This window comes from Lynx rufus, unplaced genomic scaffold (assembly GCF_022079265.1).
Source record: "Lynx rufus isolate CCGP_SWC_20201006 ecotype Redwood Valley unplaced genomic scaffold, mLynRuf1.p SCAF_18, whole genome shotgun sequence".
Taxonomy (NCBI): Eukaryota; Metazoa; Chordata; class Mammalia; order Carnivora; family Felidae; genus Lynx; species Lynx rufus.
In genome coordinates, this window is record NW_025814832.1 from 9,669,460 (window position 1) to 9,692,125 (window position 22,666).

At 40.8% G+C, this 22,666-nt stretch overlaps 2 protein-coding genes across 3 annotated transcripts in view; one reads left to right on the forward strand and one right to left on the reverse strand.

Moving 5' to 3' along the window:
- The window catches only part of CCT6B (chaperonin containing TCP1 subunit 6B), a 31,472-nt gene extending 13,047 nt beyond the window's left edge, over positions 1–18,425 (reverse strand). The window contains exons 1-7 of one of the 2 annotated variants that reach the window (XM_047081325.1): positions 18,289–18,425; positions 16,594–16,657; positions 15,656–15,790; positions 9,352–9,525; positions 6,976–7,079; positions 1,446–1,556; positions 901–1,060 (exon numbers count right to left, since the gene is read on the reverse strand). In XM_047081325.1, the coding sequence (XP_046937281.1) occupies positions 901–1,060; positions 1,446–1,556; positions 6,976–7,079; positions 9,352–9,525; positions 15,656–15,790; positions 16,594–16,657; positions 18,289–18,425 (885 nt within the window). The remainder of the gene's footprint in view (positions 1–900; positions 1,061–1,445; positions 1,557–6,975; positions 7,080–9,351; positions 9,526–15,655; positions 15,791–16,593; positions 16,658–18,288) is intronic. The other variant, XM_047081326.1, reaches the window with a different exon arrangement.
- A 169-nt stretch (positions 18,426–18,594) lies between these two features.
- On the forward strand, positions 18,595–20,017 carry ZNF830 (zinc finger protein 830). The gene has a single exon (XM_047080465.1). The coding sequence runs from the start codon at positions 18,604–18,606 to the stop codon at positions 19,720–19,722; it is 1,119 nt and encodes a 372-aa protein (XP_046936421.1). The 5' UTR covers positions 18,595–18,603; the 3' UTR covers positions 19,723–20,017.
- Positions 20,018–22,666: the final 2,649 nt, after the last annotated feature.

Sequence of the window (22,666 nt, forward strand, 5' to 3'; positions counted from 1 at the left end):
CTGATACATTTCATAGTTCTACAATATCAGAAATATCACATTTGCTAATATCACCATTAACATTATCAGAAAAGTCCTTTAAGTATTGGAGAGCTGTGACATTCACAATGGCAGATACAAGTTTTCCAAAATTTTAATTTTTGCTTGAAAGCTCAAATTTATTGGCAACAAATACTGTCAACTGTTTTCCTTGAAGTGACAGAACCACTTCTTTTTTGAGAAAAACCTGCCAAATACCCACATCTAAATAACCACAGTTTGTCAGTTACTTTTTTTTTTAAGTAATCTGTCTGCCCAATGTATGCCTTGAACTCACAACCCTGAGGTCAATAGTCACTTGTTCTACCCACTGAGCCAACCAGCTGCCCCTGTCAGTTATTCTTTAAAGTAAAAATGGCATTCCATGAAAAAAGTGGCTAGGTCAGCTTGCAACTCAATTATACAAGAGTTTTCCTTCAAGATAACCATATTCTGATGTGCAGATTTCACACTCCGTCACACAGAATTATAAAAGGATGCCTATGTAAGGATCAAAATTCAATAAAATTAATAAGTTTTACCACTTCATCAAGATATTCTCAAATGAAACTTTTTTTTTTTTAACCGCAAGTGTACGGTAAAATGGGAAAAAGAATATAATGACTATTAGTACAGTTTGGTGCTACTGCTTTGATTTGTACTAATGCACCAGTAGTTTTACCTAACGTTGACTTTGCGTGATCATTGCAAATGTCAGCACAACGTAAAAGGCATTATTATTACTATTATTATCATGAAAATAATTTTGACCTCACAGACTCCCTGAAATGGTCTTATGGACTCCCAGGAATCCACAGACCACACTCTGAGAAATGGTGAAAAACATTTACACATAGTTAAAATCAAAATTTTCTTTCTCACCTTTTGATTAATGACAACAAATCCTTTACTGGACTGAGCACAGACTTTGTCTTTCAGGTCTATTATTTTTTGTACTCGATCTTCAATAAATTTTCTTTCAGCTTTTACCAGTTTCTCTTTCTCTTCAGCAGACTTATAAAAGAAACCAGAGCTCACCTCTCTAAAAGATTAATAAAAATAAGCTAGTAAAGGCAGAAGAGAGAGGAGGAAAAGGCAGAAGGCGTTTACACTAAACATCTGGCAGGGAAGCAAGAGATTAAAAAAACACTTTTAGAAAATACAATTTCAGGAGTGCCTAGGTGGCTCAGTCGGTTGAGTGTCTGACTTCAGCTCAGGTCATGATCTCACAGCTTGGGAGCTCGAGCCCTGTGTTGGTCTCTGTGCTGACAGCACAGAGCCTGCTTTGGATTCTGTGTCTCCCTCTCTCTCTGCCCCTCCCCTGCTCACGCTCTGTTGTGTGTCTCTCTCTCAAATAAATAAATGTTAAAAGAAAATTTAAAAAGAAAATACAATTTCAAAATTCACAAAGAGTAACTGACACGTACGTTTTTTCATATTCTAGTGATACATTGCAAGAAAGGATAAACGCATCTTCTACTCGTTTCTTCATATCTGGATGACGGGCACCATGATCCAGAACTAATCCTCTGATCAACCTATTAAAAATATGTAATGTTTCTTCCTCTGAATATACACTCTAAAATTTGTTATAAAATAAGGAGTGTATTCTTAAAATTGTAACAGAACTACTGGGGCACACACTGTTTCCTTGCACCAACTTTAAGCCTAACACATAATTAGCAAAATTAGAAAAGAAAATTTATTTTAACACAGTGTGACTGGGAAGTCACAATGAAAAGTCAACCCAGAATTATTCTCTAAATTATGTGGCTCACACATATGACACAGCTGGTCAAGTATTGAAAGGTAGGCACACAGTGAGTTTCTTAGGAACATTTGTTCAAAATAATTATATGGAACCACCAAACATTGTTAACCTAAATGTCCAATAATAAGGCATTGTTCAGCAAATAAATGACCCAACTATTTCGTGGTCGTGAAAACTATGTAATGACATGGAAAAATATTTACAGTGGTAGCTGATAAACAAACACAGAATAGCAAACTACCTATAAAGCATGATTATAACTACTCTTTCAGAAAATAAGCACCTCAGTACTGACAAGAAAAAATGAAAAGAAATTAAGAGTAGAGTTATGCTTGGGTGGTAGGAATACAGATAATTCAGGAGTGGGAGATGCTTTTTTCCTATCGTTGAAATTTTCTTTCAAGAGTAAATATTTTTATAACTTTTAAAACTTCATTTATACCCAATTAGGGAGTGGTATTTCTATTTACAAATCTTTTATAACCAATATTTGTTATACATAAACATAAAAGAAATAATTGTTAAAATAGTTAAACACAATTATAAGGAAGTTTTCAAACTTTTAATTTAACTACTAATTTTAATCTGACTACAACATTTTAATCTAATTATCCAACTACCAGCTGAAAGTGCAGAGCTTTTCTTTAGGAAGAAAACAAGCAAACTATATGTTCAACACTTGTCACTCTCCAGGTCTCTTTACTCTTCCCCCCTCTCTCATTCTCAGCAAGTGACCTTGTGCTTTGAGAAAATACACTGTCCCATCACTACCTCTACCAGTCCACCTGCACTTGACCCTGAACCTCCTGTTCCTATGAGCGAACTGTCCATGCTCTTCTCTCAGGTTAACCCCTGCATGTGTGTACTCTATCCCCTTTCTGGTCTCTGCTCCGGCATCATCCCCTCTTCCCCCATGTCAGTTCCTCCTGCCTCCAGGAGCATTCTCGTCAGGACACAGACTTGCCATGAAAATTCTCATCTTTAAAACAAAGAATGCTTCTCCTTCAAGTCCCTTCCCATCCTCCCTTCTAGCTACTGCCCGTTTCTCTGCTAACCTCCTTGGAGCTGTGTATGCTTGCACCCTCACTTCTTCCTTAACCACTTCTCTCTCTCAAGCCCACTTCAATCCAACTTTCACACCTACTCCTTTATTGAATCAGTTCCCATCCAATTCACCAAAAACATTAAATGCCTTCCATATCTAATGGTCAATTTTCAATCCACAACAACTTGCTCTAAGTTTCAGCAGCATATGACATACTTGATTATTCTCCCCTTGAAACATTTTCCTCTCTTAGCTTCTGGGACAATACTTTCTCTTGGCTTTCCTCCTATCTCAGTGACCATCCCTTCTGGTGCTGAATCCTTCTCATCTTCTCAATTTCTTTTTTTTTTTTTAAGCTTATTTATTTTGACAGAGAGAGTGTGTGTGAGCAGGGAAGGGGCAGAGAAAGGGGGAGAGAGAGAGAATCCGAAGCAGGCTCCATGCAGTCAGCACAGAGCCTGACATGGGGCTCAAACTCACAGACCACGAGATCATGACCTGAGCCTTAATCAAGAGTTGGACACTTAGGGGGCGCCTGGGTGGCGCAGTCGGTTAGGCGTCCGACTTCAGCCGGGTCACGATCTCGCGGTCCGTGAGTTCGAGCCCCGCGTCGGGCTCTGGGCTGATGGCTCAGAGCCTGGAGCCTGTTTCCGATTCTGTGTCTCCCTCTCTCTCTGCCCCTCCCCCGTTCATGCTCTGTCTCTCTCTGTCCCAAAAATAAATAAACGTTGAAAAAAAAAAAAACAAAAAAAAAAGAGTTGGACACTTAAGCAACTGAGCCACCCAGGCACTCCTTGTCTTCTCAATTTCTAAACATTTGAGTTTCCAGGGACCAACTTTAAACTTCTATCTATATTCACTTCTCAGCTGATCTCACTACCTCTCATAAGCTTTAAGTCATCTATACACAGATGACTCCCAAATATTTTTCTAGATCAGACCTCTATTCTGAACTGCAGACACACCTCTCCAACTCCCTACTCACACATGGATGCCTAACAGGCATCTTAAAACATAACATTTCCCAAACTGCGCTCTTGATTTATTTCCCCAAATCTGTTCCCCCGAGTCTTTTCCATCCCAAGAAATGGCATTTCCCCTTCTTCAGATGCTCCATGCAAAGCCCCAAGAGACATCCTTGACACTATTTCTGTCACATTCTATGTCAAACCATCAACAGATCCTACTGCTCCTTCTAAGTATACCCTGATCTAAAGTGTTTTCACCCCTCACCCATATTACAACAGATTCCTGACTGGGCTCCACTTCTGCCCTTGCCCTGGGAAATGCCCTGCTTCACAGTGCATTCTCCCCACAATAACCACAGAGATACTCCTGAAATATAAATCAGAACTGCTATTGCCCTCAGCAATAGTAGACTAATTTGGACCAACCCTACTACCAAAAGCAAAATGCTGGGTTAAAAACAAAAACCTTAGGAGCACCTGGGTGGCTCAGTTGGTTAGGCGTCCAACTTTGGCTCAGGTTTGTGGGTTTGAGCTCTCCATCGGGCTCTGTGCTGACAGCTCAGAGCCTGGAGCCTGCTTCAGATTCTGTGTTTCCTGCTCTCTCTGCCTCTCCCCCACTCACATTCTGTCTCTGTCTCTCAAAAATAAATAAACATTAAAAAAATTAAATGCTTAAAAACACTGGAGAGCTTTAAAATAGTAAAGAAAACATGAACTCCAAAGGATAAGAAAAGAACTGCAAGTACTCTTATCCTAAAGTCACTTGACAATTCAGATCAATCTGAATTTGGGTTTCAACAACCTCACTATGAGAGGGGGACAGAATGAAAAGCTCAGGGCTCATCGAAGGTAGAGGTCTAATAGGAGACACTCTTCACTTTAAGTAGGAACACCAAAGGGCTACATACTCAGGGCATAAACCAGAAGGATGAACTAGAAGCAAGCAGTCCTCATATGAATCAGTAGTTAGAACTACCAACTGGATATTTGGGATGCCTGGGTGGCTCACTCGGTTAAGCGTCTGACTCTTGGTTTTGGCTCAGGTCATGATCTCATGGTTCATGAGATCAAGCCCTGTGTGGGGCTCTGTGCTGACAGCGAGGAGCCTGCTTCAGATTCTCTCTCTCCCCCTCTCCGCCCCTTGCCTGATCATACGCTTCCTCTCTCTCTCTCTCTCTCTCTCTCTCTCTCTCTCTCTCTCTCAATAAACAAACATTTAAAAAAACAAAACTAGGGGCACCTGGGTGGCTCAGTCGGTTAAGTGACTGACTTCGACTCAGGTCATGATCTCACAGTTCATGGGTTCAAGACCCGCATTGGGCTCTGTGCTGATAGAGCCTGGAGACTCTCAGAGCCTGGAGACTGCTTCTGATTCTGTGTCTTCTTCTCTCTCTGCCCCTCCCGCTGCTTGCAGTCTGCCTCTCTCTCTCTCTGTCTCTCAAAAATAAATATTAAAAAAAAATTTTTAAACACAACTAGATATTAAAAACAAACAAAAACAGAACCCTCAAGCTGTGGATTTAATTTAAAGTATTCCCCAGGCTCCTTGCAACAGCAAATTCAAATCCTCTGTGCAGAAATGCACCTTCATCCTAGGTGTCAAATAATTTCTACAAATACCTTTTTCAAACATGATGAATGGCACATATAGAAACAAAACACAGGGGCGCCTGGGTGGCTCAGTCAGTTAAGTGTCCAACTTTGGCTCAGGTCATGATCTCAGTTTGTGCGTTCGAGCCCAACGCTGGGCTCTGTGCTGACCGCTCAGAGCCTGGAGCCTGCTTCAGATTCTGTGTCTCCCTCTCTCTCTGCCCCTCCCCTGCTCGTACACTTTCTCTCTCTCAAAAATAAATAAACATTTAAAAAAAATTTTTTTAATAATAAAAGGCAGGCTTGGAAAGATCTGCAGGGAATAAGACACCATAAAAAGTGCAATGGCCAATCTAAGAAAAACCAAATAAAACTTCAAGAAATAAGTAAATAAAGAGATCCACAAACACACACATATATTAAAATAAAGTATTTTCAAATGAAATATGATATTTGGATTGGCTTCAAAATAACCCAGGTTTGGGATGAGGAAGAGAAAGAGGAGTTTATAAGGGGAAATAAAAGGAAAAATAAAATGGGCCACAGATTGAAAATTGATAAACGTGACAGGTATGTGAGAGTTCACTATTCTATTCTTTCTGCTTTTATATATGTTTAGAATTTTCCATAAAAGAAAGTTTAAAATTCATTAAGTCCAAAATCAACAACATGCTACATATTCTGAGTACATACTTACCCAGACCATGTCAATTGTCTGACCTCTCTTTCCTCTCCAACTTCAAATCCTACTCTTTTTTCCTCTTACTTACTGTGCTCCAGGCACACTGGGACACCCCAGCACACTGGTGCCTTGGGGCCTTTTCAACCGTCATTCCCTTGACTTAGAACTCTTCATCCAAATATACACATGGCTAATTCCCTTATTTCTTCAGATACCTCCTTAGCTCTTGAGTTTAGTTTCCAATCACAAGGATCTTCCCTGAGCACTCCAAAATCACACACATGCTCTCAGTCACTCTAGTTTCTTCCCAGCATTTATTATCACTTATGTATTTATTATCTCCCACAACTAAAAACATAATCTTCTTAGAGAAAGAAATTCTGTTTTGTACTACTCTTCATTCCTAGCACCCAAAACAATGACTGCCTCAGGGTAAGTATTCACTTAATATATGTTGAATTAACAGACTGATGTTGAGGGGCGCCTGAGTGGCTCAGTCAGTTGAGTGTCCAACGTCGGCTCAAGTCATGATCTCATGGTTCATGAGTTCAAGCCCCACATTGGGCTCACTGTTGTCAGTGCAGAGCCCGCTTCGGATCCTCTGTTCCCCTCCCTCTCCGCTCCTCCCCCGCCTGTGCTCTCTCTCAAAAATAAACATTTTTTAAAAAATAGACTGATATTGAATTAAAGTAACTAATGAAATTAATGAAAAAAAAGTATCTGAATGACACCAAATATTCTAGAATCCATGTATTGTCAAAGTTTATGTAATTTAGGGGCACGTGGCTGGCTCAGTCGCAGGAGCATACAACTTTGATCTTGGGGTTGTAAGTTCAAGCCCCATGTTGGTGTAGAGATTACTTAAAAATAAAACCTTAAAAAAAAAGTGTATGTAATTTACTTTGTATCTGTTTCTGATTTATGCTTCATCTCCATGATTTCTATCATGAAGAGATCAATAGGATAACCCGGTCTTCTAATAGCCAAAACAGAATCCACCACAGCCTGAAAGAGAAGTGAATGAGAACAGTAAATTACTGGTCTATTAAATTACTGGTCTAGGTTTTTGGTTATGAATTCATCATTCCTGATAAACCAATATATTCAAGTTGCAGAAAATACAAAGCTGAGGAACAATGATGATATCAAACTATAGCCACCTGATAAAAGCCTTCCCAAAATACCCAATCTACTCCTTAATCTACTGGTCTATTAAAAGAAATCACTGGCCCAAGTAATCATCAGACTAAACAGATAAAGGGCTTCAGGCCCCAAAATATAGGGCAAGGCCACAAAGGCCACTCTGTCATGGACATTAGTAATAATCAATGCCAGTGGGTACTTTAGACCCTGAAGGAACTTCAGAGATCATCAGGCCCAAAGCCTTCATTTTACAGTTAAGTAAAGTAAACTCTGAAACTTTTAAGAATTTACAGACTTAACACAAGGTCTAAAAGCAGAGCCAGGCCTAGAATTCCGTTTTCTTTAACTGCCAAGCCACTGCTCTACTACCAACACTACTCAAACTTTTCCACCAAAAGACATATTTAATGGAAAAGAAGGAAATGTAATCTGAGGTAAAAGCTAAAATTTGCTGGTTACACTAACACGAAGTGTCTTAAATTTTGTGTTTTATCATGAAAAGCTTCTACGTCATGCCATGATATACATTTGTTTTAATGTGAAAGTAATGCTTTTCCCCAAAATTGCAGCGTGAAATTGATACTCCAGAAAGACATGTGCTATTTATTCTGCCACATAGCCCCAGGGATATATAGCATGGTACAATAATATATCCTATTGCTTAGCTCAGAAAGCTTGGGTGGTTCAGTCGGTTAAATGTCCGACTTCAGCTCAGGTCATGATCACATGGTTCGTGGGTTCCAGCCCCGCATCGGGCTCTGTGCTGACAGCTCAGAGCCTGAAGCCTGCTTTGGATTCTGTATGTCCCTCTCTCTCTCTGCCCCTCCCCCATTCGTGCTCTGTCTCTCAAAACTAAATAAATGCTAAAAAAAATTTTTTTTTAAAGAAAGTAATATGAAATTACATAAATTAAGTATTACAATATAACCACCCTAAAATATAAATAAAGCAAAAAACTATACCTTAGTTTACCTGAGATAACATGATACTTGGTTTTGGAACCTAACAGGGAATAATGACAAAGACCCCAGGATAATGAGAGTATCAGTGTTTCTACAACTCCAAAAGAGAATGGGCGCACTAACCAGATAACATGAAGATTCTGGATCACTTGATATATGTACTCCAACAGGAAAAAATACTGTAGTCTTTATTTGAACTCTGCTGAGCAAGAAATTGTCTGATCTTAATCTGATTTGCAAAGTAGGTTTTCCTATTGGTAAGGGGAATTGACCAGAAACCAATCAGGTGTTCTAGTCCATTTGTCATTTGTATTTCTCAGAGTAAATTAGCAAGACAGCATTCTGATTTATATATCAATGCCTTGTGATTTTGGTTATGAATTCATCATTCCTGATAAACCAATATATTCAAGTTGCAGAAAATACAAAGCTGAGGAACAATGATGATATCAAACTATAGCCACCTGATAAAAGCCTTCCCAAAATACCCAATCTACTCCTTAAATTACATACATTTTACCTTTAGAAGTAAACAAAATAAATACGCATTTCCCAGATGTGAAGATTATCTGTCAGATCAATCACGCTTCATTAAAGTGGTAACCTTAACAACCTATGTGTCACCTCACATAATAAATATTGACCTCTAGGTTTTAAGAGACCAGCACCTCACCCCAATGACATCCACAAGGGTTGATCCACAGGCAGCCAAGCTCCCTGCATGTTAACTTAACAGAAAGTTTAATATAAGAGACTCTTAAATACTGAGAACAAACTGAGGGTTGATGGGGGATGGGGGAGAGGGGAAAGTGGGTGATGGGCATTGAGGAGGGCACCTGTTGGGATGAGCACTGGGTGTTGTATGGAAACCAATTTGACAATAAATTAAATTTAATATAAAAATAAAAGAAGGTTTAAGAAGGCAGCCAGGCCCCTTTCATTAACTTTCATGTTAACTTAAAAGAAGGTTTAATATGACACTTTTGAAAAATTACACATACTGTTCTGACCAATCAAGTATAGACTATAACTAAGTGAATAAATGTTTGCCTTCTGTATTTTATTTCATGTTCAAAAGAACCACATATGATAGTTGATTCTTATAGGAAAAATAAAAATATCATCATGCATTAGTCTATATTTGTTCTGAATGCAAAAGTTTAATCACAAACCTCTGTTAACACATCAGCCAATTCAGCAGGAACTTTAGTTTGTAGAGATGTTCTAGCCACATCTAAGAGGACTTCTCTTTTCATCTCTTTGTTAATTTTAACCTTTTCCAGAACTTCAAGTGCTTTTATCTTCGCAGCTTCAAATCCTTCAGCTATTATTCTAGGGTGCAGGCCCTGTCACATCAACATAAAACTAAAAATCATAAGGTAAGTCATCCAAAGTAAAAGTAACCATCTTCTCCTGTTAATAGGTATGTCCAAAGAAAGTAATATTACCCACATCAATGGCACTCAAGACAAATGCATGTACATAACTTATGAAAGTAATTTTTCAGTGCTTCATATTTAAAACAACCTCAAACTTACAGAAAAAAATTTATGTCCAGGACAAAACACTACAAAATTCCTCTTTATTTCCAAAAATTATGACACACTGTCATGTGGTACCCTTCCGAATGGGCACAAAAGAAAAGACTCCTTTAATGCAGAGGAAAAGAACCAACGCTGATTTGGAGGAAAGTACAGACAAACACCACCTTCACCAAATGTTAACATCACAGCAATGGGACAAATAGACATCATGTGCCTCCTGATACAATGCATTAAGAACACTACCACACGTCTATGGTATTTCATGCCAGAAGTTTATTACCTGAGTCTAATTGTGATAGTCAAATCCAAATTGAGGACTTTGTACAAAATAATTGGCTGTACTCTAAAAGTAGCAATGTCATAAAACACAAAAGACAGCTCAGGATAATTCCAGTTTAAAAGAGACTAAAGGAGGGCACCTGGGTGGCTCAGTCAGTTAAGCATCTGACTTTTTTTTAGATATATTTATTTTGGGAGAGCGCAAGAGGGGAGGGACAGAGAGGGGGGACAGAGGATCCAAAGTGGACTCTGCGCTGATAGGCTGACAGCAGCATGCCTGGTGTGAGGCTTGAACTCACAAACCACAAGATCATGACCTGAAGTCAGACGCTAAACCAGCTAAGCCACCAGGAGCCCCTAAATAAATGAAGCCTGGAGCCTGCTTCAGATTCTGTGTCTCCCTCTCTCTTGGCCCCTCCCCGGCATCCGTGCTCGCTCGCTCTCTCTCTCTCTCTCTCTCAAAAACAGATAAACATTAAAAATTTTTTTTGAGAAAATGTTAAAAATTAAAAAATAAAGAAGACTATAAGGATAGGACAACTGAATGTAATGCATGAACGTAGATTTTCTTCTGCTATAAAGGACACTGTTGGGACAAATGATAAAATAGGAATAAAATCTATAGATTATACTACTGTATCAATGTATCAATGTTAATATTAATTTTCTGGTTTTGATCACTATTCTGTGATTACATAAGAGAATATCGTGGTTTTAAGAAATATATACCGAGGGGCGTCTGGGTGGCTCAGTCAGGTAAGTGTCCAACTCTTCATTTCGGCTTAGGTCATGATCTCACAGTTTGTGAGATCCAGACCCACATCAGGCTCTGCACAGACAGCACTGGAGCCTGCTTGGATTCTCTCTCTCCCTCTCTGTCTCTCAAAATAAATAAAATTTAAAAAAAAATTTTTTTAAGAAACATACACTGAAATATTTAGATGATCATGTCTGCAACTTACACCATTCAAAAAAAATATGTACATACATACATATATGCATGCACCATATATACGTTTATATCTGAGAAAGAGAGAAATGTTATTCTTTGGAATATTCCTGAAACATTTCTATAGGCTTGATATTATAACAAAATAATTTTTTTTTATTTAAAAAAAATTTTTTTTTAATTTTTTTTTCAACGTTTATTTATTTTTGGGACAGAGAGAGACAGAGCATGAACGGGGGAGGGGCAGAGAGAGAGGGAGACACAGAATGGGAAACAGGCTCCAGGCTCTGAGCCATCAGCCCAGAGCCCGACGCGGGGCTCGAACTCATGGACCGCGAGATCGTGACCTGGCTGAAGTCGAACGCTTAACCGACTGCGCCACCCAGGCGCCCCTAAAAAATTTTTTTTAACTTTTTTTTATTTATTTTTGAGACAGAGAGAGACAGAGCATGAACGGGGGAGGGTCACAGAGAGAGGGAGACACAGAATCTGAAACAGGCTCCAGGCTCTGAGCGGTCAGCACAGAGCCCGACGCGGGGCTCGAACCCACGGACCGTGAGATCATGACCTGAGCCGAAGTCGGACGCTCAACCGACCGAGCCACCCAGGCACCCCAACAAAATAATTTTTTTAATTGTCTTTTCTGGAAAAATATATAAACTTATTGAAAGCTGGAACTGGGTCTAATTTATTCCCTTCCTCCATTCCTCTACATCAGTCTTACAATAATTTTTTAAAGTTAACATTTCTTAAGGATTTGTGCCAGGTTCTAATCTAAAAGGCTTATTTCATTCAATCCTCTCAACACTATGAAGTGGGTATTATTTCTGTTTCACAGATGAGGAAATTGAGGTTTATAATAATGAAACTTGCTTTAGATCACCAGGATATTAAGTGGTTGAGCCAGGATTTAAACCTACAAAGCCTGACTCCAGACCCTGGATGTTATTAAACATTTTCAAAACACTTCCTCAGTCTCGGATCTCACAATTTCTCACCCGGACTATGATCCTCTAGTCTTGACTCCCTTAAAGCTGTCCCTCGAATATTTAAAATGCCAATCTGACCAGATCAGTCATTAATATGTTAACACGAACATTCTTCGTGGTTAGTATACCACATGCCCTCTGTAATCCAGCTTCCACCTACTTCTCCTGCCTTTCCTTGCCGTCCCACAGCACTTTAAAGTCTGGCCAACACTAAAATGCTTGCAGCTTTACACACATACCATGCTGCTTCTCTTCTCTGTTAATTTTGCCTCTGTTAATTTTGTTCCTTCTGCCTGGAATGTCTTTCTCCTTGCTCCTCACTCTTTCCACTGGTTCACTGCTTCTCATTCTAAAGATTTAACCCAGGTCTTACTTCCTCCAAAGAGTGCTTCCTAATTCGGGCAAGTTTAGGCTATCATTCCTTCCTCAGTGTTTCTATCACATCTGGTACTTAGGTTTATCACTATACTGCCACAGTTTCACAATTATGTCAACGCCCGTCAGCATCTCCCCCTCCCCAAACTTTTTTTTCCCTAACCAAACCCTAATCTTGTTTAGGTATCTCTTCCTCAGGTCTTCAGAGGAAGCTACCCTCTCTAGCTAACTCAAGGGGTGGATCCTGATTGGATTAAATCAATTCCCCTAAAACCTGTTATTGATTTGGGATGGACACAGATCAAAGTTGGCCCAATTATATTATAAAGGAAGGAGTTAAACTCCATAATTGGGCAAATAGTTTTATCCTCCCTCTCCTGCTGAGTGTTATTAAAGGAAGCAAGTAGTCCTACTTTTCTCTGACAGTCTTATAATCAGGACAGAAATAAGCTTTATCATGAAACAGCACTATAAATGGAAGAGCCAAGACACAGAAAGGACCAGGGTACTTGATGACTAATAGACATTTTCAATCAACCAAACTTGGATGTTCTGTAATGGGAGATAACTTACTGTTTAAGTGACTTTCAGTCAAGTTTCTACTGCTTACAGCCAAAGGCATCCTAAATGAGGTACGTTGCAGGTACTGAATTATTAGACAATTCCCAATACTAAATGAAATGCAAAGTACTAATCTTAGCACTTGGACAGGTAATGCTTTGCTGAAATGGTTCTTGAAAGAAAGGAAAAAACCCAAATACTTAATTAGATTAGACAGATAAATAATGCCAAGAAAAGGATACAGATTGAACAAAGGCAGTGACATAGAAATGTGTGTAGTGATTTCAGAGGCTAGTGAGTAGACTGGAGGAGTCTGGCTAGAGTAGATCGTTTATAAGGAAAATAAAATAGAAAGGTAGGTAAATTCACAGTGTGAAAACCTTCAATTATTTTTCCCCAGTTATTTTTTAAAAGGTGCATAATTTGGTTTAGACTTCATCAGTGATGTTTTCTTTTTTAGGTCATTATTCATGGGTATATGGCTAATTTTTTACCTTCTTATATACCTTAAATATTTCATTTTTTAAAAAGGGATATCATTCTAATGAAAGGAATTATTTTGGCAAAAAAAAAAAAAGAGTTCATTATTACTTCCATTTACAATTGTACTAAAACCGGGGTGCCTGGGTGGCTTAGTCGGTTGAGCGTCCGGCTTCAGGTCAAGTCATGATCTCACGGCTCGTGAGTTCAAGCCCCACGTCAGGCTCCGTGCTGACAGCTCAGAGCCTGGAGACTGCTTCGGATTCTGTGTCTCCCTCTCTCTCTCTGCCCCAACCCACTCTCATTCTGTCTCTGTCTCTCTCAAAAATAAATAAACACTAAAAAAAGAAAATTTACAATTGTACTAAAGTATCTTGATAAAAATTGGCACAAAAACACTCAGATCAGTGGAACAGAATGGAGAACCCAGAAATGGACCCACAAACGTATGACCAACTAATCTTTGACAAATAGAAAATAATATCCAGTGGAATAAAGACAGTCTCTTCAGCAAGTGATGCTGGGAAAACTGGAAAACTGGACAGTGACATGCAGAAGAATGAACCTGGACCACTTTCTTACACCATACACAAAAATAAACTCAAAATGGATGAAAGACCTAAATATAAGACAGAAAGCCATCAAAATCCTGTAAGAGAAAGCAGGCAAAAACCTCTTTGATCTTGGCCGCAGCAACTTCTTACTCAACACGTCTCCAGAGGCAAGGGAAACAAAAGCAAAAATGAACTATTGGGACCTCATCAAGATAAAAAAAAAACCTTCTGCACAGGGTAGGAAACAATCAGCAAAACTAAAAGGCAACAGACAGAATGGGAGAATATATCTGCAAACGACAAATCAGATAAAGGGTTAGTATCCAAAATCTATAGAGAACTTATCAAACTCAACACTCAGAAAACAACCCAGTGATGAAATGGGCAAAAGACATGAATAGACACTTCTCCAAAGAAGACATCCAGATGGCCAACCGACACATGAAAAAATGCTCAACATCACTCATCATCAGGGAAATACGAATCGAAACCACAATGAGACATCACCTCACACCAGTCAGAATGGCTAACATTAACAACTCAGGCAACAACAGATGTTGGTGAGGATGCGGAGAGAGACGATCTCTTGGGCACTGCTGGTGAAAATGCAAACTTGGGCAGCCACTCTGGAAAACAGTATGGAGGTTCCTCAAAAAATTAAAAATAGAACTACCCTACAACCCAGCAACTGCACTACTAGGCATTTATCCAAGGGATACAGGCATGCTGTTTTGAAGGGGCACATGCACCCCAATGTGTATAGCGGCACTATCAACAATAGCCAAAGTAGGGAAAGAGTCCAACTGTCCATCGATGGATGAATGGATAAAGAAGATGTGGTATATATATACAATGGAGTATTACTCGGCAATCAAAAAGAATGAAATCTTGCCATTTGCAACTACGTGGATGGAACTAGAGGGTATTATGCTAAGCGAAATTAGTCAGAGAAAGACAAATATCATATGACTTCACTTATATGAGGACTTTAAGACACAGAACAGATGAACACAAGAGAAGGGAAGCAAAAATAATATAAAAACAGGGAGGGGGACAAAACATAAGAGACTTCAATACGGAGAACAAACAGAGGGTTGCTAGAGGGGGTGTGGGAGGGGGGGATGGGCTAAATGGGTAAGAGGTATTAAGGAATCTACTCCTGAAATCACTGTTGCACTATATGCTAACTAATTTGGGGGTAAATTAAAAAAATAAAATTAAATTTAAAAAATAAACATTAGGGGCGCCTGGGTGGCGCAGTCGGTTAAGCGTCCGACTTCAGCCAGGTCACGATCTCGCGGTCCGTGAGTTCGAGCCCCGCGTCGGGCTCTGGGCTGACGGCTCAGAGCCTGGAGCCTGTTTCCGATTCTGTGTCTCCCTCTCTCTCTGCCCCTCCCCCGTTCATGCTCTGTCTCTCTCTGTCCCAAAAATAAATAAACGTTGAAAAAAAAAATAAAAAATAAACATTAAAAAAAATTTTTTTTAAGTATCTTGATAAAAATTAACTTTTGCCCTCTAAAATTAAACCATTGTACGAGTGAAAACAACAATTTCCACCTGGGTGGCTCAGTCGGCTAAGCATCCAACTTCAGCTCAGGTGGTGATCTCACAGTTCGTGGGTTCGAGTCTGGCGACAAAGCCTCTGTTTATCCCCCTTTTCTGCCCCTCCCCCCCGATTCAAAAATAAACAAACATTTAAAACAGTGAAGTACTACATGAATGTGAATTCTGTAATATGCTAATACCTCAGATATGTAAAGATCAGCTTGTTTTAGTAACTCTCCAATAATTAGAACATTGGAAGTAGTACCATCTCCTGTAATGTCATCCTGGGCTGTTGCTACTTTTGCTATCAAGGAAGCTGTTGGGTGTTGAATTTGCTGGAAAAAGCAAGCAACAGATTAAAAGAACGAGATTGAAAAAAAAAAAAAACAGTCCAATGCAAAAAGATAACCTAAGGGCACCAGTAAAATTAAGAAATGAAATAAGCCTCACTCTACACGTTCACAAATTCTGTAGTATCAATACTTAATAAATGTCAATACCCAAAATTTTTAAATTGAGAACTAATGAGGTTTGAACATTTTAGAAGAGTCTTTGCTTTAGAATGCAATGACATTTCCAAAATAACATTAAATCCTTCAATCTCTAAGATGAATATATTTACTAAAATTGCAAAGGATTTTTTATGTTTTCATGATTACAAAGAACATAACACAGTGCCTTTAAAAGATGGAACTAATTTGGAAGTATCTCTAAGCTATTACTTGGACTGTATGAAGATTTGAAAACAACCAAAAATATCTTTTATTAAGGTTTAACCCAGCAAGTATAACTCATGACTGCAGTATGAGCAAGCTGACAGCCTTGGTTTAAGGATATACAATTTGTGGGGCACCTGGGTGGCTTGATCGGTTGGGTGTCTGACTTCGGCTAAGGTCATGATCTCACATCTCATGGGTTCGAGCCCTGCGTCGGGCTCTGGGCTGACAGCTGGGAGCCTGGAGCCTGCTTCAGATTCTATGTCTCCCTCTCTCTCTGCCCCTCCCCAACTCGTGCTCTGTCTCTCTCTCTCTCTCTCTCTCTCAAAAATAAACATTAAAAAAAATTTTTTTAAGGATATACAATTTGTACTATGTTTTAGGCTTATTAAGGTTTCTTAGAGTCAGTAGCATCAGCTCACCATCTCATGGAGCAGTACGTTGCCATCTTTGGTGAGTTTGATGTCACCTGCACCAGAAATAAGCCTGTTCAGAAAACAGTGATGTTATTAAACCTCAGATGGCAAGGGTCAAGCAAGATATTCTCAGTTCTTCCCAGTCTCGATCCTTGATATCAGGAACTGGGCTTCAAAACATCTATGTGCCATAGGGAGACTCCATGGTAACCACCACCATGTACAGCCTACAGAATCACTTCTCCCCATGTGGACTGCTATAGCAATTTCATTCCAAATGGAGCATTTACAAGTTTAAGGGTAACAGAAATTGATGAGTTATGAATGGCAGTTTGGTCCAAGAAGAGTATTTGTAAGTCTACAAACCACAAATTTGTAAATTTGCTGTAGGTTTTGTGTGTGTGTGTGTGTGTGTGTGTGAAACGTTACCATTCATTCACTCAACTTACTTTCTTCCCTCATCCCTCACATTGATTAGATCATCAAGTTCTGTCAATTGTACAACCTAAGTATTTCTTGAATCTACTCCCTCCTCTCCATGTTCAACTGTCAACATCTCTAGCCTGGACTACTTAAGCAGCATCCTAATATCTCTGAATTTGAATCTACCTTCCACACTACATTTATCTTTCTAAAAGGCAATGTGGCTCAGTCAGTTTTCTGATCAAAAATCTTTCAATGATTCTTACAAACATGGGGAAAAAATCTTTCAATGAATTTTATGTTCTCCATCACCTTCAAGGTAAAATCCAGACTATTTGGCAATGACCTAGTTCACCCTTCCCAAACTGGTTTATGTCCATTTTTCCTGGCATCTACCAAATGAGATCTGGTGGGAAAATACTATGGTTCCTTTAATATGTCATGCTTGTTTTCACTTCTGTTGGATTTACACCACTGGACTTTCTCATTCCTTAACTTACCAGGAGGCCTTTACTCCCTTCTCCAACTGGTGAACTCTAACTTATCAAGACTCTGATTAAAAATCTGTTTTCGGGAGGTTTTTCCTTCTCCCTACCACCATCAGTAATTAGTCCCTTTCCTCAGTATTATATTTGCGATATATATGATCAATAACATATATGATACCTTCACCATCTGTGTTCCCAGCATCCAATTAGTACACAAGCATTCTCTTTTACCGTTAGTATTAATTTTGCTCATTCCTCTTAGAATGCATCTTTCCCCCTTACACATTTTTTGCTCTTTTTTCCTCACTCTTCCAAAGTAACTTGTGATACTAAGTAAATGCATGCTGATGGCGCGGAGCGTTCAAGTTAAGTTGCCTAAGGACGCACGCTGGAAGGGGAACTTGGATTTGCAACCGCAAGGTCTTTGTGCCCTTAACGCTACAACACACTGCCAAACACAAACCAACCTAAGGGCATATAGTCTCAAAGAGCAGGGGAGTTAAACCGCTTATGTTTCTAAAGAGACACCAGATGAAACGACTTTCCAACTGCACAAGAGCGTTAACGTGGGCGGGGGGTAGGGAGTGGGGAGTGGGTGTCACAGCTTCATTGGGGGCCCTTTCCTCGGGCTCCTCCCGCCCCAGGCCAGGGATGACCTCAGGGCAAGAATGAGAACGAGGACAACCAGGCCCACAGGTGCGTCCCGTCGCTCCAGGCCCTTCATGGAACGTCGGCCTCAGAGCGCGCAGCGACACCCAACAAGCCCCCGGCTCCCTAACCGCCGCCTCACATTTTCATGGTGCCCTTGGGCCCCAAGTTGGTACGTAGCACATCTTGCAGCCCTCGGGCGGCGCATATGTTGACGGCCCAGGCCGACCGGGCCCGCGCCACCTCTGCCTTGGAGTTCACCGCCGTGATCGCAGCCATAGCACCGTTGAGCGTGCGACCCGGCCGGCAAAGACAGCCTTAGCGCGGATCCTGAGGGAAATCCCGGCGCCACCGCCCGCGCTCGCGAACCCTCAGCCAATCCTCGCCAGCACAGGAAGTGACGTTACCAGGCCTCGCCCGCACGGAAGCCAGAATCACCTTGGGTCAGGGCGCCAAGATGGCGTCCCCCGCCTCCGCTCGCACTCCGGCGGGGAAGCGAGTGGTGAATCAGGACGAACTGCGGCGCTTGATGAAGGAGAAGCAGCGTCTGAGCACCAACCGGAAACGGATAGAATCTCCATTTGCGAAGTACAACCGTTTGGGGCAGCTGAGCTGTGCCCTGTGCAACACCCCGGTGAAGAGCGAGCTCCTGTGGCAGACTCACGTCCTGGGAAAGCAGCACCGGGAGAAAGTGGCCGAGCTGAAAGGCGCGAAGGAAGCCACCCAGGGTCCGTCCGCCAGCTCAGTGCCTCAGTCAGCCAAGAGGAAGGCGTCGGAGGCGGACGGTCAAGATGCCAAAAGACCCAAGGCCTCCCCGCTGCCCCAGGTACAGCCCTCCACATCCGCTTTGTCCACCAACTTTGACAAAGCAGGGAAGGAGTCCACTAGAGCGACCCTCATTAAGGTTTCAGGACTCGGTTTACTCCCTGATTATGAAGATGAGGAAGAAGAGGAGGAGGAGGAGGAGGAGGGAGGAGAAGGGAAAAGGGGAGACGCCGGCAAGCAGCCGCCCGATGCACAGGGCAAGGAACACTCGCTTTCCTCCTCGAGGGAGGCAACAAGTAGTATGCTGCCAAGCGGCTTCTCGGATACAAATCCTCCCAAGGCCCCTTTAATTCCTCATTCAGGGTCCATTGAGAAAGCAGAAATACATGAAAAAGTAGTGGAAAGGAGAGAAAACACAGCGGAAGCATTACCGGAAGGCTTTTTTGATGACCCTGAAATAGACGCTAGGGTTCGAAAGGTTGATGCCCCAAAGGATCAGATGGACAAAGAGTGGGACGAATTTCAAAAGGCCATGAGACAGGTCAATACCATTTCTGAAGCCATAGTTGCTGAAGAGGATGAGGAGGGACGGTTGGACCGGCAAATTGGGGAGATCGATGAGCAGATAGAATGTTACCGTCGGGTGGAAAAGCTTCGGAATCGCCAGGATGAAATTAAAAATAAGCTTAAAGAGGTTCTGACTATAAAAGAACTGCAGAAAAAGGAAGAGGAGAATGTTGACAGCGATGATGAGGGAGAACTACAAGATTTGTTGTCTCAGGATTGGAGGGTAAAAGGGGCTTTATTATAGGGTTTCAAAGACCCAAGATTTCTACACCCTCTACAGTGGTACCAAAAGTGCTGTCTCTGGATATGATCTTGGTTACTTCATGCCTAACTGGGTTGTTAAGATACAATGAACCTGTGAAGATAGCACTTTGGAAAGTTGGTGTAAAATATTTTTGAGGTAAAGTTGTTTTTGAAATTTTTCAAGTATTACATACTATATTGCCAACTTTTTACACATTTACTCAAGTGTATAATTTTGAGTTAAGTCTGTAAGCTGTAAATGTTGTACATAGTTAAATATATATTTACTTAAGTAATTCTGTTTTGAAATTTATAAATTAATAGAAGTCGGGCTAGCAGAGAAGGCTTTAGGTGAAAATCAAGTGTAGTATTTGGGATGTATTTGGTTTTTTTCTTTTCTGATCCCCTAAATCAACTCAAGGGTGGAGGATGTTTTTTATTTTAAGAACACTACTCAAACACATAAATCAGGGCAAATCAGTTCTCTGAATTTTCTGTTTCAAAAATGTGCCAGGAGAACATGGTGAAAACATGCCAGACATGACCAGCCTCCTTAACCCAAAAGTTTCTCTTGTTTAAACCAATGATTCTTGGGTGTAGGTGCACAGGAAGATGACCCGCCAAGCTTTTGAAAAGGTGCATATGAGTTGCCTTGGAGCTTTTAAAAAATTCATGCGCCTCAGGCCTACTGCTAGAGACTCAATAAACCTGGAGTGGGGCCCAGGCATTTAAATTAGTTTTGAAAGTTTCCCAGGTTATTCTAATATACACCAAAGTTGGAGAGCCATCTGGCCCTAAATCCAGAACACATATTTTTTCAGCCTGTTTTTTAAGTACCGCTTTTTATTTTTTCTAAAGATGTTCTTTTTCTTAAGTAATCTCTACACCCACCATGGGGCTTGAACCCACAACCCTGAGATCAAGCATTGCATGCTCCACCAACTGAGCCACCCAGGCACCCCAAGAAATACTACCTTTTATTTATATCTCATCTAGTCTTAAATGTTATTACATCTTGTAGAAAATTAGGGTTTAGGGGCACCTGGGTGGCTTAGTCAGTTAAGCATCTGACTTTGGCTCCGATCATGATTTCGCGTTTTGTGAGTTCAAGCCCAGCATCAAGCTCTCTGCTGTCAGCACAGAGCCCACTCCAGATGCTCTGTCCTCTCTCTGCACCCCACCCCCCACTGGTTCTCGTTCTCTCTCTCTCTCTCTCTCTCTCTCTCAAAAAAAAAAAAAAAGAAAATTATTGTTCACAGTTTCTATCTATTGCAGGAAGAGAAGTTGTTTTCTCAAGGAGTTAACAATTGGCTTGTGCCAGTCAGATTGTTTAAATCACTACTTTTCCCTTTGCAGACAGACCTATTCAAATAGGAAAAAGGATTTAGCAGTGTTCCAGAGGTAGAAATGCATACAGCTTACTCAAATGAAAGTCAGCAATAATAATAATAGCTAAGATATATAGTTATTACAGTATAAACCAGGCATGGTTCTAAGTGCTTTACATAAAGTCAGTCTAGTTGCTCTAAAGCCCAGGTTTTATGGAGGATAGTACCAAAAGATAAGGAATGAAAAAGCCTGGCTTGAATGCTAGATGAAGGAATCTTCCTTTGGGCAACGTAGGAAAAGTGGCAGTTTTTGAGCAGAGAATTATATTTGCAAAAAAATACTATGGAAGATGATTTTGTTGCAATATATAAAATGGAACGAGGGGCACCTGGGTGGCTCAGTCGGTTAAGCTGCTCTTGATTTCGGCTCAGGTCACAATCTCACAGCTCCTATGAGTTTGAGCCCCACGTGGGGCTCGGTGCTAATGGTGTGGAGCCTGCTTAGGATTTCCTTCCCTCCCTCTCCCCCTCCCTCTCTGTCTCCCTCCCGCCCCCTCCCACCCCCCCCCCCCCCCCCGCTCACACGCTCACTCTGTGCTCTCTAAAAAAAAGAAAAAATAGACTTTAAAATGGAACAAATGTGGATAGGGGAGAAAAGCTGGGAGACTACTTGGAAACTGAATTTTAAAAGCAAGGTGAACAAGACTTGGATTAGTTACGAGAGAAAAGGAATAAAATTGAAAAACTTAACAGGAAGGGCTAACATTTTAGTAACTGGATATAGAAGAAAAACAGGGATAAAGATGGAATTCAAGGATTTGGGGTTTTTTTAGCATGGGTGACTAAAGGCAATCTAACACTTACTGAACATGTTAACTATTTTGCTGTCTTTGCCAGAAAGTATTTTTCTTGAGCTGTCAGCTGGTAATAGCAACTTCGATTTGATAACAGGGCATGCCTGCCTTAAATGAATAAAACCACAGGTACTCACAATTTTCTATCATCCATCACTTTATTATTTTAGAATGAGGAAATACTAAGGTGGGCTTGAGTAGAAGGTCCTGTTCTATGTTGGCTTAAGAGGCTAGGCTGATGATTTAGTAGAGCACTGTCCATTTAAAAATACGGTGTACTGGGGCGCCTGGGTGGCTCAGTCGGTTGAGTGCCTGACTTCAGCTCAGGTCATGATCTCACGGTTTGTGGGTTCCAGCCCCACCTTGGGCTCTGTGCTGACAGCTCAGAGCCTGGAGCCTGTTTCAGATTCTGTGTCTCCCTCTCTCTCTGCCCCTCCCCTGCTCGCAGCCTGTCTCTCTCTGTTCTCAAAAATGAATAAATGTTTAAAAAAAATTTTGTTTTAATACGATATAGGGGTGGTTGGGTGGCTCAGTCGGTTAAGCATCCAACTTGGTTTCGGCTCAGGTCACAATCTCACGGTTTTGTGAGTTCATGCCCCACATCAGGATATTCTCTTTCTCTCTCTCTCTCTCTCTCTCTCTCTCCCTCTCCCTCCCCCCCTTCCCACTCGCATTGTCTCTGTCTCTCTCGAAATTAAATAAATAGAACTTTTAAAAAATAAAAAGATGTAAGCCACATATATATTTTACATTACTTAGGAGC